Source organism: Lichenostomus cassidix, chromosome 1Aa (genome assembly GCF_008360975.1).
Source record: "Lichenostomus cassidix isolate B80296 chromosome 1Aa, HeHo_3.0, whole genome shotgun sequence".
NCBI classification, from domain to species: Eukaryota; Metazoa; Chordata; class Aves; order Passeriformes; family Meliphagidae; genus Lichenostomus; species Lichenostomus cassidix.
In genome coordinates this window covers 53,884,194-53,899,919 of record NC_139480.1, presented here as the reverse complement: position 1 = coordinate 53,899,919, position 15,726 = coordinate 53,884,194, and the positions used below count along the sequence as shown (strand labels likewise).

The 15,726-nt window shown below is 41.5% G+C and overlaps 1 protein-coding gene across 10 annotated transcripts in view; it reads left to right on the top strand.

Annotated features, from left to right (window-relative positions):
* Positions 1–15,726, top strand: part of DNAI7 (dynein axonemal intermediate chain 7) — a 352,760-nt gene that overhangs the window by 333,857 nt on the left and 3,177 nt on the right. For 3 of the 10 annotated variants that reach the window (XR_014849360.1, XR_014849359.1, XM_085049061.1), the window contains exons 1-11: positions 50–102; positions 1,147–1,167; positions 3,672–3,720; positions 4,705–4,796; positions 5,704–5,808; positions 8,035–8,172; positions 8,927–9,073; positions 10,148–10,251; positions 11,165–11,441; positions 13,211–13,316; positions 15,202–15,353. Coding sequence is in view for 8 of the 10 variants with exons in the window: in XM_085049061.1 (XP_084905187.1) it covers positions 100–102; positions 1,147–1,167; positions 3,672–3,720; positions 4,705–4,796; positions 5,704–5,808; positions 8,035–8,172; positions 8,927–9,073; positions 10,148–10,251; positions 11,165–11,441; positions 13,211–13,316; positions 15,202–15,353 (1,194 nt within the window). In the remaining 2 variants the exon portion in view is untranslated. Of the gene's footprint in view, positions 1–46; positions 103–211; positions 3,721–4,652; positions 4,797–5,703; positions 5,809–8,034; positions 8,173–8,926; positions 9,074–10,147; positions 10,252–11,164; positions 11,442–13,210; positions 13,317–15,201; positions 15,354–15,726 lie in introns of those variants that run through there. The other 7 variants (XM_085049055.1, XM_085049057.1, XM_085049054.1 and 4 more) reach the window with 7 other exon arrangements.

Below are 15,726 nucleotides of genomic sequence, written 5' to 3'. Positions count from 1 at the left end.
CGCAGCTGCGCATGCGCGCCGGGGCTGGCGGGCGGGGCTGCCGAGCTGCGGTCGTGAGGGACGCGGGGAGAGCCTGAGGCGGCGGAGCGACTGCGGGACATGGTGGGGCGGGGAAGGGCTGCGGCGGGCGGGGGTACCGCGGGTACCCTGGGGTACGGGTTAGGTGGGGGAGAGGGGAACGATGAGGGGGTGCCGTGGGGAAGGATGGGGAAGGAGCAGGATCAGGCGGTGCAGCGGATCAGAGCGGACCCAGGTGCTCCTTGTTAGCCGCCGGAGTACCAGCAGGTGGAAACAAGGCTGTGAGGCTGAAACAAGGAGCTGAAGGACGCGTTATGTGGGGTGGGAGGTCCGCTGTAACTCCGTGTGCCCTGCTTGCTCCGTGTGCTGCCTCAGAGGTGCCTCTGACTGCTGCCAGAATAGCTCTGCGGTGACAGACTGCATTCTCAGCCTCCCTTCTCCTCCTTCCCCCTTCTCCTCCTTCCCCCTTCTCCTCCTTCCCCCTTCTCCTCCTTCCCCCTTCTCCTCCTTCCCCCTTCTCCGCCCCGCAGGGAATAACCCCACGGCGGTCATTAATCACTCTGCTTTACACAAAGGCACACGGCAATATTTAGGCGTTGCACGGGAAAAGTAACGAGTAAAGAAAGGATTTTCTGCTGGATGGATGTTTGGCGTTCTGGAATCTGTTCTGGTTTCCTGTAGTCGATTGGAGAAATGCCCTAATTATGTTTCTCCGAGTGCAGTTTCCCCACGAATGACAAAAAGCTTGGTGGTGTTCTGTGTCATTGCGTGATGTAATTTAGTGTTATTTGGAATAACGGCTGATGAGTTCAGAAAACACTGAAAAAAATTTTACTGAATGTCCCACACCGAATTATATATTTCATGTATGTTAGTTTTTTTAACAGTGAGAATAAGTAGATGCTCTTCTATAATAAATGTGGTCTAGCCTGATAAATTGGGATGGTCCAGAGTCATGTGTTAGTGGCTGATTTTCTACAATATTGAAATTATTGTCATTATAGTTTTTCAATAGATGATCACATCCAATTTTAAGAGAATAGCTGTGTTTTTCTAATTACTCTTTTCTAGTTGATACCCTGTTGTCTGATGGTCACTTTCCCTTTTTTGTCCCCTCTGATCTTTTAGGGTCCAAAACCGAAAAAACAGGTAGGTAGGCAGAAGCACACTGTGGTTTGCTGTTGTGTTAATTTTTTTAACCTAATTTTTTGTGTTTTTCCTGAGGCAGCCGATCAGGGTTAGCTGAATTAGAAGGAGGAAGAGGTGTCTCCAGGACACTGAGCTTTTGTGCCTTTTGCAAGGAGGCCCAGCCATGTTCCCTGCTGGAGAGAGGGTGGGCAGTGCAGCCACTGCTTGTTTGGCTTGGCAACAGTGTCCAGGCAGAGAGGCAGTCCTGCCCCTGTCCCAGCCATGGGGTGGCAGCAGGGACTGTCCCCTGTGCTGGCACTGCTGAGGCCACACCTCGAGTGCTGTGTCCAGTTCTGGAACCTCAGGACAGACATGAGGGGCTGGAGAGTGTCCAGGGAAGGGAACAGAGCTGAGGAAGGGTCTGGAGAGCCAGGAGGGGCTGAGGGAGCTGGGAAAGGAGCTCAGCCTGGAGCAAAGGAGGCTCAGGGGGACCTTGTGGCTCTGCACAGCTCCTGACAGGAGGGGACAGCCAGGGGGTCAGGCTGTGCTCCAGGGAACAGGGACAGGATGAGAGGGAACATCCTCAGGCTGTGCCGGGGGAGGGTCAGGTTGGACATCAGGAGGAATTTTATCATGGAAAGGTTTGTCAAGCATTGGCAGGGGCTGCCCAGGGAGGTTTGGAGTCCCCATCCCTGGAGGTGTCCAAGGAGGGCCTGGATGTGGCACTCAGTGCTCTGGTCTGGGGACAAGGTGAGCATCAGGCACAGGTTGGACTCGATGATCTTGGAGGTCTTTTTCCAACCTTAATTCTGGGATTCTGCTACTTGAGCCAAAGGTTGGACACAGAATATGGTGGATGAAGGGCTGACAGGCAGAAGTCCACGGGAAACTGGGTTGCATAAATTTATCCTGTGGATTATTGTTACTTCAGTGATAATGAATTTATCTACCCTTCCCCAGCTGTGCATCTCAACCTTCTCAATGCCATGTTAAGTCATAGGAATGTGAAAAGAAGTTGACAAAAAGGTGATTGCAAGTAACTGATACAAGCAGATTTTCCATTTTCAGTAAAAGAAAAATAATCAAAGACTTACTTATGTATTTTTTTATTGAAGTGAAAAGACCAGACTCTTCCCTAAAGTCCTACTGGGTAGAATTGTGAGTTTTACTGACTCTATTTTAGGACAATTTTGCAAATCAATGCTTTGGTAACAAATGTGTGAAGATGTACTCAAGCTCTGGTGGGTGCATGTGAGTTGTAACTTAGCTGTCACCACTGTGTTTGTCCCAGCTTCCTGGTAACCTCTGCATTCAAAGGTGCATTTAGGTATGTATTTATTGCCATGCAAAGTAGTGTGAAGTGAACAAGGAGTTATTTCTATCTGAAAATATGACAGAATCAAAGTATGAAATAACAGTATTGGTGACACACTGTGTGTGTGAAGAAGGACCAGTGGTGACATGAGGGTTTGGGGTTCAGCTTTCTGGTGTGCACCATCCAGGTTAGCTACCTGGGCAGAGGATGTGTGTCCTCCTCCTTTCACATTCCATATTTTCTATGTCTTAAAACAGTAAATATTTAATTTAATTTAATTTGTGCTGTGTTTGTGTGTGTCAGTACATTGCTCCACCACCAAATGCAGGTCGTTTGTTTTCCTTGCTGTATTTTATCATCCAAACCTTTCCTTTCACTCTCAGTTTAGGCTGCTGTCACTCTTTGGCATCCAGAGGAAACAATGCAGAGTATTATGGTTTGTTTTCTCATGTGTGCAGGAGAAAACCCACCTTACTTGTCCCACTCATAAACAATAGTGTTGACTGTGAATTTAATCAACACAGTTCTATGTGCAGCAGCAGTAAGAAAGCCATGAATGCTGTGGATTACAGAACAAAAATAAGTGTTCTGTTTTGGCTCATCTGTTACATGAGAGTAGATTTTGCATGTTATTTTACCTTTTATTTCTTCAAACTGCATACCCAGACTGCAAAGACTAAGGTGATTTCAGAGAACCCCCAATTTAAAATAGAGTTATTCTAGGATTGGGGTGGAGGTTGAGCAGTGAACTGTCTGGGGTTGCAGTAAGGATTTTGTAACAGAAGAGAGAACTCTTTGTTGCTTCTCTTGTGAATTAAATGCTTCTAAATGCCAGGCTTGCCCAAAAATACATTTTCCAGTATTTTCTAAAACGTTTGAAGTTGTAGCATCTGCTTCTGTAGCAGATCTGCCTTGTTATTCAATTTCTACATTAAACCAAAAGCTTTTAATATACTCTTGTTATGGCTGTGCTTGGGAATGTGTAATATGGAATAAAATATTAATTGTAGGAGCTTATCATGAAAATGGGAAGGATACTGAGTCCAGGATGTGCATTACTTTTTTGGGGGCTTCCTTGGCTGTGTAGGGAGTCTAAAATCTTAATTCAGGGATCACATTAGAAGGGCAAAGTTACACAGTTATAGAACTGGCAAACTGTGTTAAAATAATACTGACACTTGTTTTCTTCTCCCTTATTGCAAACGTGAAGTCCAATGGGGAAAAAAAGGAGGGCAAGGGAAAGCGGAAAGACAAAAAAGGTACTGTGCACTTCATTGATAGGGAATATGATGGACAAATCATTTATTTTAAACAAATGTCCAGAAAGTAACTTGTTTAACTAGATGTGACTTGCTGTCTCTGATTCACAAACACAAGTGGTTCCTCTTTTCCGGTGTGGGCCAAATTCCCTGCTCCTTGATGCTGCATCTCCCTTTCCTATCAGAGCAATGCTCTCTTCTCTAGTTATCCCTACTGCAGGTAGGAAGTTGGGAAGAATTAATCCATCCTGCTGGGGGCTGGGGCATGCTGTGACTGCCAGTAAGTAACTAATCCCTGGTGAGCTTTGTGGGGGGAGCAGCAGCTCAGGTGAGCACAGGCAGATTTGAGAACTGCTGCTGCTCTTGCCTCAGTGCAACACACACACTCAACATGATTTACTTGTTGGTGATGACATTCAGGTCACTGCCTGGGAACATCTGGGTTGAGGCACAGGCTGTGCCAGCTCACACTGAAGATTTGGAGGTTCAATCAGTTTTAGTTCTCACATCCTCTCTAGTTTTCCAGTCTCTATGGCAGCAAAGAGAAACCAGAATTGTGGAATACAAGATCCTGAAGAGGATTTCAGTGAACAAACAGCTGTAAAACTGAAATTGCAGGAAACCAGTGGTTGTAGGAAAGGAGAAGAGGGACTAAAGCACTGAGTTTCACCAGACTTTGGATTGAGAGCCTGTGTCCATTGAAGCTGCAAGCAGAAGGAGAGAGCACTCCTGCTGCTGCACTTGCTGGTCCTTGTCTCTACTTTTATCCTCAGACTCATGGGGCAGTGCCATAAATAGTGTTGTTTAATACTATTCCAATTAATTTGGATTAATCTTCATGTGGGAGATTTCTGCCCAGTGAAAGATAAACATTTTCGTTGTTCATTTTATGGCTGTTTTGTTACGACAGCTAATAAGCAATCATTTTTTAGATTTTATTTAGGAAAGCATAGTTATGCTCTTGATCTCTTGCCCAATCCTCAGCTCTTGCCATATTACAAGCTGAACTAGAGGAAGCAGAAAGGCTTGAAAAGGAGAGACTTAAACAAGAGCGCTTGGAAAAGCTTGAGGCAAAGGTGAGTTGGTACCCACTGAAAAAATCTGTTTCTAAACTTGAGGCAAGCCCTGTAAAACATGAGTTATTTACTGTGAGAATAGGAATTAATTTCCTTAGGTACTTACTTTAGGGAACAATATAGAGGATATTTTCCAGTTTTGAAGCGTTTAAATACATGAACTTTTATGATATGTGCTTCTCCAATATGAAAAAATGCCCCTTTTTTTCCCCTTTTTTCATTTCCACTGTGCTCTCAATTGAATGTATTTTTTGTGTTCCCCATAAGGATATTTGCTACATCTGTGACAAGAAAATGTTGGTATAAATTCCTCAATTGGTTACATTTAGGGAAGATACAGTGATTTGTGTTTGTATGTATGTATGTGTGTATATTTATTTTTCTGGGAAGACTGGAATTCAGAACAAAAACTGATTGGTAATAGATAAATATTTTTGCGTTTACAATGGGAAAAAAAGGAGATTCACAACAAATTTTTTTTATTTTGGAAAGGGTCACTCTTGCCTGTGCTTCTTGTACTTCCCAGAATATTTTTTCCTCCTAGGGAGAAGATGAGCTTAAAATAATAGCAATTAAAAGGAAAAAAATAAAATAATCTTGCACACTCTCATTGGAGCTGGCTCCAGGATGATGATATGGAAACTGTTCAAGTGAGAGGTTACAATCATATGTCACAATATGTTTATCATATGGCTCAGCAGCTAATGTGATGACAAATAACAATAATATTCCAAACTACTGCAATCTTCTCAGTTGTATGTTTCATTAGAAAAACAAGTTTTCAGTGTTTGGATTTGTTTAAATAAGAACTCATTCAAATGTCCCAAATTTGTTTCTTCTTACAATTATTTTGCATAGAAGAAAGCCTAGTATTTAATTGCTCTGTTTGACATACATTTTTTAACAGTATCAAGGACAGAAGGAGTCTGAACTAGCAGAACTTAATTCAGTTTCAGAACAGAAGTTTCTTTCTGCACAGCAGCGGAAAATGGATCACAGAAAACATGCCAAGGTAAACTTTCGTGCCAAAATCCGCCCAGTGTCAGAGGTTTGGCAATGAAGAGACTTTAGGAGTTTCCATATCTTGAGTGTAGGTGTGTGCTATGACAGCATTTCAAATTCCATCTCAAAGCAGTGACATGCTCACTCTCTTTACTTTGAAGCACTCAGTAAAGACACATGGGCAAAGAGGAGCTTATTTGTGCCCACACCTTACCTCAGCAGTCACGAGGAATTGTAGTTTCAGATGTTCTGGTATTTGTTCTTCTTCCTTTGCTTCTTTAACTCATTCTACTTTTAACCATTTCACCAAAACAAAAAGTTCTGCCAGGGCTTAAGAAGAAATTCTGTAGAGCATTTGTTTCAGTGGTTCCTGGATGTCACAGGTCACCCTTCTGAGAGAGGTTTGCCAGATCTTTGAAGGACATGGCACAAGCCTGGGTTGAGGCTGGAAACACAGAGTTGATGTCTGCAGTTCAGGGTGACATCCATGGGGGGTGAATCTTCACCCAATGGCATTATGTACCTCTGAAGTTCAATTTGAAGCAGTAAGGTGTGGAAATACAGCAGTAGAACATTTCACTCTGGAGAATCTTGCAGACACATCACTCAGTAACAGTCTGATAATGAGATTTGGTCAGATAAGGAACCAAAGGTTTAATATCCTACAGCCTTGTGGACACAAGGATTTTCTCTTTGTCTTGTGTATTAATCCATGTAAAGCCCCTGCAGAACAACTTAGAATCATAGGGTAAACCATGTTGGAGAGGACTCCTGAAATTCCTGTAGTTCAACCTCCTGCACAAAGCAGGGCAAAGTCTGAAGTCAGATCTAGGTGCTCAGTTGGGTTTTGAAATATTCAAAAGTTGGAGGTACCACAGTATCCTTAAGCCGCCACTTTGGCAGCTTTACCACTCTCACTGCAATGTTTTTGATTTAAATGCAATTGGCATTTCCCTGTTACAGCTTGTGACCATTGCCAGCTGTTGTTTATGGATGTTTCTGACAAAATAAAACTATTGATTTAAAATGAATCTAATAGAACACTGGCAGATTATGGGAAATACCTGAGTGTTTATTACTCTGTTGTTAAGGTTATTTAGAGCAAAAGAAATGCATAATACCAAATGCTGAGTTTCCACATCTATTTCTGAACAATTTCAGTTTAGACTAAGAGATGCATTTACAACTTATCATGAAATTTATCCTTTATCTCAAAGAAACAGTGCTGTTACTCCTAAGGGTGTGATGATAGAAGTGAAGCTCTCTTTTAAGTGCAAAGATGAAAAAAAAAACCAGAAATCAGATGTTTCATTAGTAAAGATTGATCAGTCTTTTCTACAGGAGTTTCCAGAGCACTCAGCATGCATCTATTACTGCTTTGTTTGAAGTCAGTGGGAATGCTTATGGAAGTGGTTGGAAAAGCAATTCTACAAATGCTTTTGCTTGAAAAGATCCATTTTCCTTTGCACTGCAATCTTCAGTAACATGGGGTTATTAATCTTGACAGCAAACAGGAGGGCAATGTTTCCTTAATATCCCATTATATGGATGAAAACAATTCCATTATGGATGATAAACTGATCCCATGAGCCAATGTTAAGCTTATGTTTGGCTTTAAGTGGGTTTAGCCTGCCACTGATTTTTTTCCTTCCACCACTTACAGGAATACCCAAGAATTGATTTGAAAATAAAAGTATTAAAAAACCCCTAATCTAGGATTTCACATTCCCACCAGAGGTTTCTGTAACAGGAGAATTGGTGCTGGTAAGGGGGAGGAAATCTCCTTTAGAGGTAGAGAAAGGAGGAGTAAACATGTTGGAGTAGAGGCTCTTAATCAACTTCATTGTCAGTGCAGGAATTTTCAGTTTTCTCAGCAGAATGTGACCTGAGAACCACCTGCCTCTTCTACCTTCCTCATTCCTGTTCTCAGTCGTTTGATTCTTTCAGCCTCTCCTTTGTGGCAGCTACTGAATTCATTGCTTTTGTGGAGCAAAGGAGAAACCACTGATAAATATAAACAGCAAGTGTGAGGTGGGCAGAAGCATCTTAACACGTGAATATTGAAGTAAACCTTTTTTTTGCCTGACGTGGGGATAATAAGCCAGGTGGTGTTAGAGTCCTGTTTAGATGCAAGTGTGAATTTGTCACTGTAAAAAATGTCTTTCAGAATCCTCCTTTCTCTTGTAATAGCAATTTGCAGCACTCCTGTATCCCTGTTCTCTGAACTCTTCTGTAGTGGGAGCATTACCTGAGCTGTGATGGGACTCCTGACCCCACTGTGCCCCAGGAAATCAACACTTTCATGAGCTTGTGGCGTGAAGACCAAGATGACACTGTTCAGCTTGTGATGGAGAAGGGGGAAGTGGTGCTAAATGTAGGTGTTAAAATGGTTTCAGTTTAAGCTTATTCCAGTTTAAATTTAACACAATTTAACAGTCTCCTCTAGCTCTCTTTTTCCTTTTTCTTTGGTGGCCAACTGATTGAAATTGGCTGTAACCTTCAACACCCTAAGTTTTTCTTCAATTTTTATATTTTTTCTTTAATTACAGATTTATTGTTAACCCCAAAGGTTATGTATATTGAGTTTAAATATTCATTTAAGGGATTTATGTGCTGTGTTTCTACACTGAGATCTAGCATTCCAATATTCCCTTCCATTTTAAATTATCTTGAACCAGAGCACACAAGCTCATGTCAGATATAAATGTTTTGGTGACCAACAGCCTCATTTCGTAACAGTAGAGTCAGTAAAGTGTAATGTAAGAGCAGGAATCACCAACTATCAGTGGCTTGTGATGCAATTTTAAGCAATCTGTGCCTGCTCTTTAAATTTAGGATTTTATTTTCATTTATGCTAACTTTATGGTGTTTTTCAGCAAGTTAAATGGGGTCTTCTAGAAACTGGGGGGGGAAAGTTGCATGTGTAATACAGGTTACATTGGCCTGGTTTGGTTCTGAGTTAGATTTTCTATTTCTTATATACATATATGTATAAAAAAGGTTATTTTTGTTACCAAGATCAGTTTAGGTACAAAGGAAGCAGGTGTGTCTCATTCTTTAATGACAGAACACCAATACATTAAGATGGTGTCAAAACAGATACTTTTCCTGTACCAAATGTCTTCTAGTTAATTGAGAAGCTGGAGTTTCTTTTATTGGAGGCAGCACCAAATGAGATCACAGAAGAACAACGAGAACAGTACCTGGAATTTATTCTGGAATTGCAGGATCTGCTTCAGCAGAAGTACAACGAGGCCACACAGAACCTGCTCAAAGTGAGTAAGATTTACTATTTCAAAGTTGTGATATGTGCATGTAAATTTAGCCCCAAGTGTCTTTTAATGATGGTTGGCTTTGTTTGGTGTTAAACTGTCACAGAGATGACTCTGTGAGTTTCTAAATCACATTTATAGCACACACCAGCCTTGTAATTATTCAAAACTCCTGAAAACCTGAACTTTACAGTGGAAATTCTTATCATTAAGTCAACCAAGATTAAATTTGTAGGAAATTTTGTGAGATTTGGAGACGATGAAAACAAGAGGTGCTGTATGAAATTTGTTTTCTACTTTGTCTCAGTGATTTAAATGAGTTAACTCTACCAAAAAAAAAAAAAAAAAGCAAATGTGAAAACTAGCTCATAAGGTTGTCTTATACACATTTTTTTCAATACAAGTTCATGGGATTAAAATAATTTTTAAACTAAGATCTTAGAAAGAGTGAAAAATACTCAAACAAGAAAATGAAAATGTGCTTGAGTCAGTTTTCTGAGTTGCATGTGTAGGCTGTGATCTTGCTATTTCAAGAATATTAGTCATAAATGTAAGGCTGTTTAGCAAAGGAATATTAGTGAAATAGAGAACCAGTTGTATGTGCACACTCAAAACCCCTGCAAATTAAGAAATGTTGAATTCTTGATTGTTTACTGAATTTAGGATTCAACTCCCAATATAATTATTATTTCACAAATTTGACATTGACTGAATTATCAAATAATCTGTGCGGTGACTCTGGGATAGGAGTCCATTATTGCTCTGTAAGTCCTTTTTCTCTGTTTGTTTATTATAATTTATCCTTGGAATTAGGGTAGTAATGGAAGAAGCCATATTTGGCAGTACTTGGCTGACAGAATTCATGAAGTCAGAGGAAAAAAGGAATGTAGTTCAAATTTTACCAAAGAGATTTGAGTTCATAACTGTTGTGCTTTAGAACATAAATGCAACACAGCTGGGCTTGGTCTGATATATTTTCCTTCTTACATGTATTTTTTTTATTCATTTAGGTGAATGTGGGTAAACCAAAGTGAAATAGATAAAACCACATGATTTAATGGACTTTTTTCTTTGTAGACAGCTAGTAGGCATGAAGATTCTGAAACTGGGAATATGCACACAGTCATGAAGGACAAAAATACTACCTTCTGTATTTGGGCCAATCTGAAGAAGAAAGCAAGGTACAGCACATTGAAATGATTGATTTGAAATGACACCTGGCCTTGGTGAGTAAACACCAAGAATCAATTTCTTGTCATCTTTTTTTTCTTGCACAGCATCCATTCTGCAGACTCTCAGTACTGGCTGTTGCTAAGGAGTGTTTTATAGATATATAAATGTCTTTCTTAAAATGCTGCAGCAGAGCCCTGGCGCTGGCAGAACAAATTTGGAAAAAAACCTCAGTAAAGCTCATGTAGAAAATTGAAATTTCTCTGGGAGCAGTGTTTCTTGCTGATGCATTTAATATTTTCTAAGCTGTTGCAGTTGCTTGCAAAGCAGTGGATGATGCTTTGTGCTCAATTCTTTGTTAGATAAAACATTCTGGAGCCTGGGATGCAAATATCCTCTGCGGTGGGCTCTGAATCTAAGTTTTGTGGTTTCATTGATTACTATTTAAATGAGGTATTTTCAAAATGAGATTTTGGAGCAGATTCCCTTGTCCCACTCCACAAATAGAAGGAATAAGTTATTAAAAGGATTTTAGGTTGACTAAGGACCTGTTGCTGTGAGTTCTGGTAAGGTAAAGTAGATGGGTGGGTGCTGAGCAACGTCAGTCTGACCTGCTGGAAGAGCCCATGTGGCTTAAGTGTTAAAGCCTTTTGAATATTTTGGAAAATATTCAACCAGCAAAATTAACCAGTAACCATTAAAAAATAAGTGTTCCTTTACTAGAAGATTTTTAGAACTTGTGACCAGCTTATCTTCTCCAAAAATAAGTACTATTTGAATTATTTTGAATGGTGCTGAGAGAGATTGAACACAGACAGTTGTGCAGGGATTTTCTCATTAAATTAATCAGTTTTGTGAGGAGACCCTAAAAGAAGTGCTGCCAATCTCACCAGTGCCTGTTGTTGCTGTCACTGCCATGCCCAGGTTCAAGAACCACATGTTCCAGGAGGCAGGGCATGGCTTTGAGCTGCCCAAATCCCTGGTGCCATGCAGCATCGCCGTTCGCCTGCTGCACACCTCCTACGACCACCTCTCTCCCCTGTGGCTGCAGTGCCAAGGGCTGCCCAGGCTGGAGACCCCAGAGAGTGAGGAGGCAGCTGAGCATCCTCAGGAGAGTGTGCAGGAAGCAGAAGAGGAGAAGAAAGGCGGGGAAGAACCCGATGTGCCTCCTGCAGAAGAAATCTCTGCTAAGGAAGAGGAGGTAAGAGGAGAAAGGTAGTAAAAAACCTCTTCAAAGGACATCCTGTGTTGCTCTTGTTAACTCGAGGCTCAGTCACAGTGTCTTGTGCATGGCAGCCAAATCCTTAAATGTTTTATTGCAAGAGGCAGCTTGTGCCAATAGTGTTGTAGATCTTCTGAAGGGAATGGAGGGATGGAAGGTAAAAAGGGAAGTTTGCACAGTTGCAGTGCAGCTGGCATTTGGTTACTGGTTTAAGAGCAGGATTAAGCCATGAGGTGCCATTGCAAGATAGTTCTATGAATCTATGACATATGTTCAGATGAATGGATTCTGCTTCTGAGAATCTGACAGCCCCACAGAATCCCTGCAGGAATCCAATTTTGGGAAAATTTGCAGCATGCAGAGTAAACTTCAGAGTTCAGCAGGTGTTGGCTGTGCAGGTGCCTGGCTGCTCCATGTCTATGTGCTGACCCCTTGCTGTTAGAGGGCTTTTCAAATACTATTTCTGGCTCCTTGTCCTCTTCCTCAGCTCTCTTCCATGGAATATGTTGGCTTTAGGTGTGATGGAGGTTGCTTGGTTTTGTATTCTTTACACTGGGTTTGGAATTTTCACTTTGAGTATCACCTGCGACCTTCAGGTAAATGGGTTGTGTTCTCTGTCTAAAATTTCTGCAGAAATAACTGACAAAACATGGTTTAGGCCTTCTTAGTATGTTTGGAGACATTTTACAGATTTCAGAGAGTGGTCAGAGTGAGAAGGAACCCACGAGGCTCATCAAGTCCAAGCCTCAAGTGAACAAGTTGTGGGATCTGTACTGGGATCAAACAGGGATCAAACCCTGTTCATGATCTTGGCTTTTCTCCTTTTCAGTCCCCAACACCTTTGTAGTCAATCAGTGCTTGAAATCCTACCTTACTTGGCTCCTTCTTTCTTTGTTTGTATGACAAATCTTGTCTTTTGACATTTTTCACCTGCATTTCTCAGATTTTCTTTAAGCTCCTTCATTTTATTCCCTCTCCTTTTCTTTCCCAGGTCTTGCACTCTTTCTCTCCATCCATTTTGTGAATTTTCCTCTTCCCTCTGAAGGCTCCACTTCTCTCAGCTTCTGCCCCCTCATCTCCTGTCCTGTTTGAGATGTGTGTTCTTCCCACGTGCTGGCAAGCACACCCAGGGCACACAAGGTGCTGTGCCTCCAGAGGAGTCTGCTGGGACATGGATGAATCCCTGTCTGGGTTGGAAATTTGGCTGGAAATCCAGGGTCATATTTCTCAGCATCCTCCTGTCTGGCTGTGCCTTGAGTTCCCCACATTGCTGTGTGTAAACACACAGTGTGTGAAAGAAAATAAATCCCATGGGTCAGGCACAGGCCAAAGCTGCAGGTGGGGTTCTGGCACAGTGTCAGTATGGTTTTGGATTCAGCCTTGGCTTGCATTTTCTGTGTGCCACTCTGCTGGCTGTAAAGTCAGCAAAACCACAACTTTTGAGTGCACACGCTGCTAAAAAGGTGTGAAGTACTTGTATGGTACTCAGGGAGCTCAAGATGGAATTTGCTGTGGAAATAAAGTAATTACTTTGACTCTATATATCCAGATCCAAATTAGGGAGTATTTTTAATCAAAACTAGTTTTGCTAGCCTAGGTAGAGATGATTCCTCTTCAAACCTTTTCCCTGTAGCAACAGTGGGACAAATGTTCCTGCCTCCCTTCTCTTTGGGCCTCCTTGAAGGAGGTGATACCTCCTTCTTTATGGTGTTTGACTAATGGAAAAATGTCTTTTGCTTTTTATCTAGGAGGGTGCTGCCTCAGTAAAAGAAAATGGCAATGACACAGACGATGTAAAAGAGACAGAGGAGGAAACTGAGAAAAAATCAGAAACCGAGGAGACGCCATCACAAGGTATTTGGTTATTTTTGATGTGCAGTACTACAAAAGTACCTATGTTAAGTATTTTATATATTAAAAAATTCATCCCTCTGAGGGTGCTGAGGCCCTGGCCCAGGGTGCTCAGAGAAGCTGTGGCTGCCCCTGGATCCCTGGCAGTGTCCAAGGCCAGGCTGGATGTGGCTCTGAGCAGCCTGGGATAGTGGAAGGTGTCCCTGCCTGTGGTGTCCCTTCCAGCCCAGGCCTTTCTAGGGAAAGATTGCAACATCTCTGTGTGAATGGAGCAAAGTTTATAAATCTAGGGATGTTTTGATAACATTTGAGTTTTGTTGGCATTTCTGTTAATGATTGTTAAATGTGGGCAGAGAATAGGACAGATAGGAAAATGGAGTTTGTTCCCACAGTTATTATTATTTATTTACTATTTATGCTTATGTTCAGGTACATGTTTATCAGGTTTATATAGATATGTGTGTTATAATGCATATGTGGCCTCGTGTGGAGGAATTTGTATTTTATTTCTGGCAGGCTTTGAAAACCCCTACCACAGTAACAGGTGAAGTGGATGTGCACAGATGCCAATTACACCTGGATGTTTTCCAGCTTGTTCATCTGTTTTCCTAAGGAAAGAAGGGTTAGGAAACTGCTTTTTCTGCCATGCTCATGGTTTGCAAACCCTTTCAATCACTTTTGAGAATAGCATTGAAAGGATGCTCAGTCACCACAAATTCAAAACAGGGAGCCACATAAAGAAAGGTTAAAAACCAGGAATGCAACAACAGAGAAGAGTGATTTCTCTGGATTTACCATTCTTGTAGCATTGTGAAGGAGATAAATTCTCCTGGGACAATGAATAGTTTGTTTAGAAGACACTTACATGTTTTGGTATTACTATTTAAAAATATACAAGCTAAGGTGTAAGCTACCACTGTGGCTGGTAGTAAAATGTTTTTTACTTCTTGTAAGTTTATTGTTCAGAATAACACCAAAAGGACATTGTGATGGTGTGTGAATACAGTAGAGTAAAACCTCTGCATAATGGAACTAAATTGGAGATAAAATTAACACCATTTACATTTTATTTTAAAAAGCTTGAAGACAATTTATAGTTAGTTGTTATTTTTTTTACATGGTCTCACTCTAGCAAAGCAAATTTCTTAATTACAGTAGTTGTTTTTACAGTATGGAGCATTTTTTCTTGATTCCTGTCATCATTAAGTTCTTTCCTCCTGTGATGTATGTGGGCTGGTTTGTTCTTTTTAAAGAAAATACTTATGGCCATTTTCATGCACAGTGTTTATGCCTTTTAATAACATGTTCCAATTTAATGAAACCTTAAAGTCATACTTTTATGTGATATATACATAATTATGCATAGAAAAAAAATTATCTTTGCTATCTGAAAATTGTGTTTCAAGTTAAATCCCTCTTGCTCTTCAAAATTATCATATCTTTCACCTTCAGCACATGACCTTTTAGTGCCATATTTTTATTTATTTTGATACATCCTTTTATTTGTATTGATATGAAAAGAAATTAGGCAATCTTACTAAACTTATCCAGTAGATTCTGGATCATGTGCTTGTGAAAGTCTTTGGGTAATGGTGGAGCTCATTTTGTCAGTAAAACCTTATTCCTACAGGAAGCATTCTGAACTGACTACAACTCCACCAGCTCAGCACCAAATCACAAAGTGCTGTTCGTTGCCTTGCTCTCTGCCCTTCCCCACATTTCAGTGATTATTGAAAGAACACCAGTAGATGGAGCTGAAACGCTGCAGAGTGTGAAGCACTTCCAGCACACAGACTGTGGGTGGTGCAAGAGTGAAAATGAAGAGAGGTGGGAAATGCTGGTGAGTTTGAGCACCAAGTTAACTCCTTGTGCCTGGTGAATTTTGTAGAAGAGGATGCAGTGGTGGAGGAGAAGCCAAGAGAAGAGGCACCACAAATTGTTGACTTGCAGCAGCTGGTGCCCACGGGGGGTGTGTACCACATCCATGTCCTGCAGCTGCCACCTCAGGAGCAGGACATCAACCACTGGACCCTGGTGGAGGTGAGTGAGGAAAGGGAGACTCTGTGCTTCCCTGGCCTCCCTGCAGAGCTGCTCCTCAGCTGTGGCACTGCTGGCACCTCCAGGGGACATGGTTTGTGCAGCAGCAAACTAACGAGGCAAGGTTTGCAAATCCTTTTTCAGTGGAACCTTGGGCAACTCTTTTGAGCTGCTCAGGCTGCACTTTGAGGGGTGTGTGCTCAGTCAGTGCTCCCCCAGCATGGCTGGGAAACACTCTTGGGCAAAGGGAAAGCACAGAGAGCAGGGCTGAGTGTTTCATCTCTGAAAAGTACCTGTAAAAGCAAGGTGGTAACAAAACTCACTGCTGGTTCAGCTCCAGGCTCTTCAGGATAGTTGAGGACTGGACTCGCTCTTT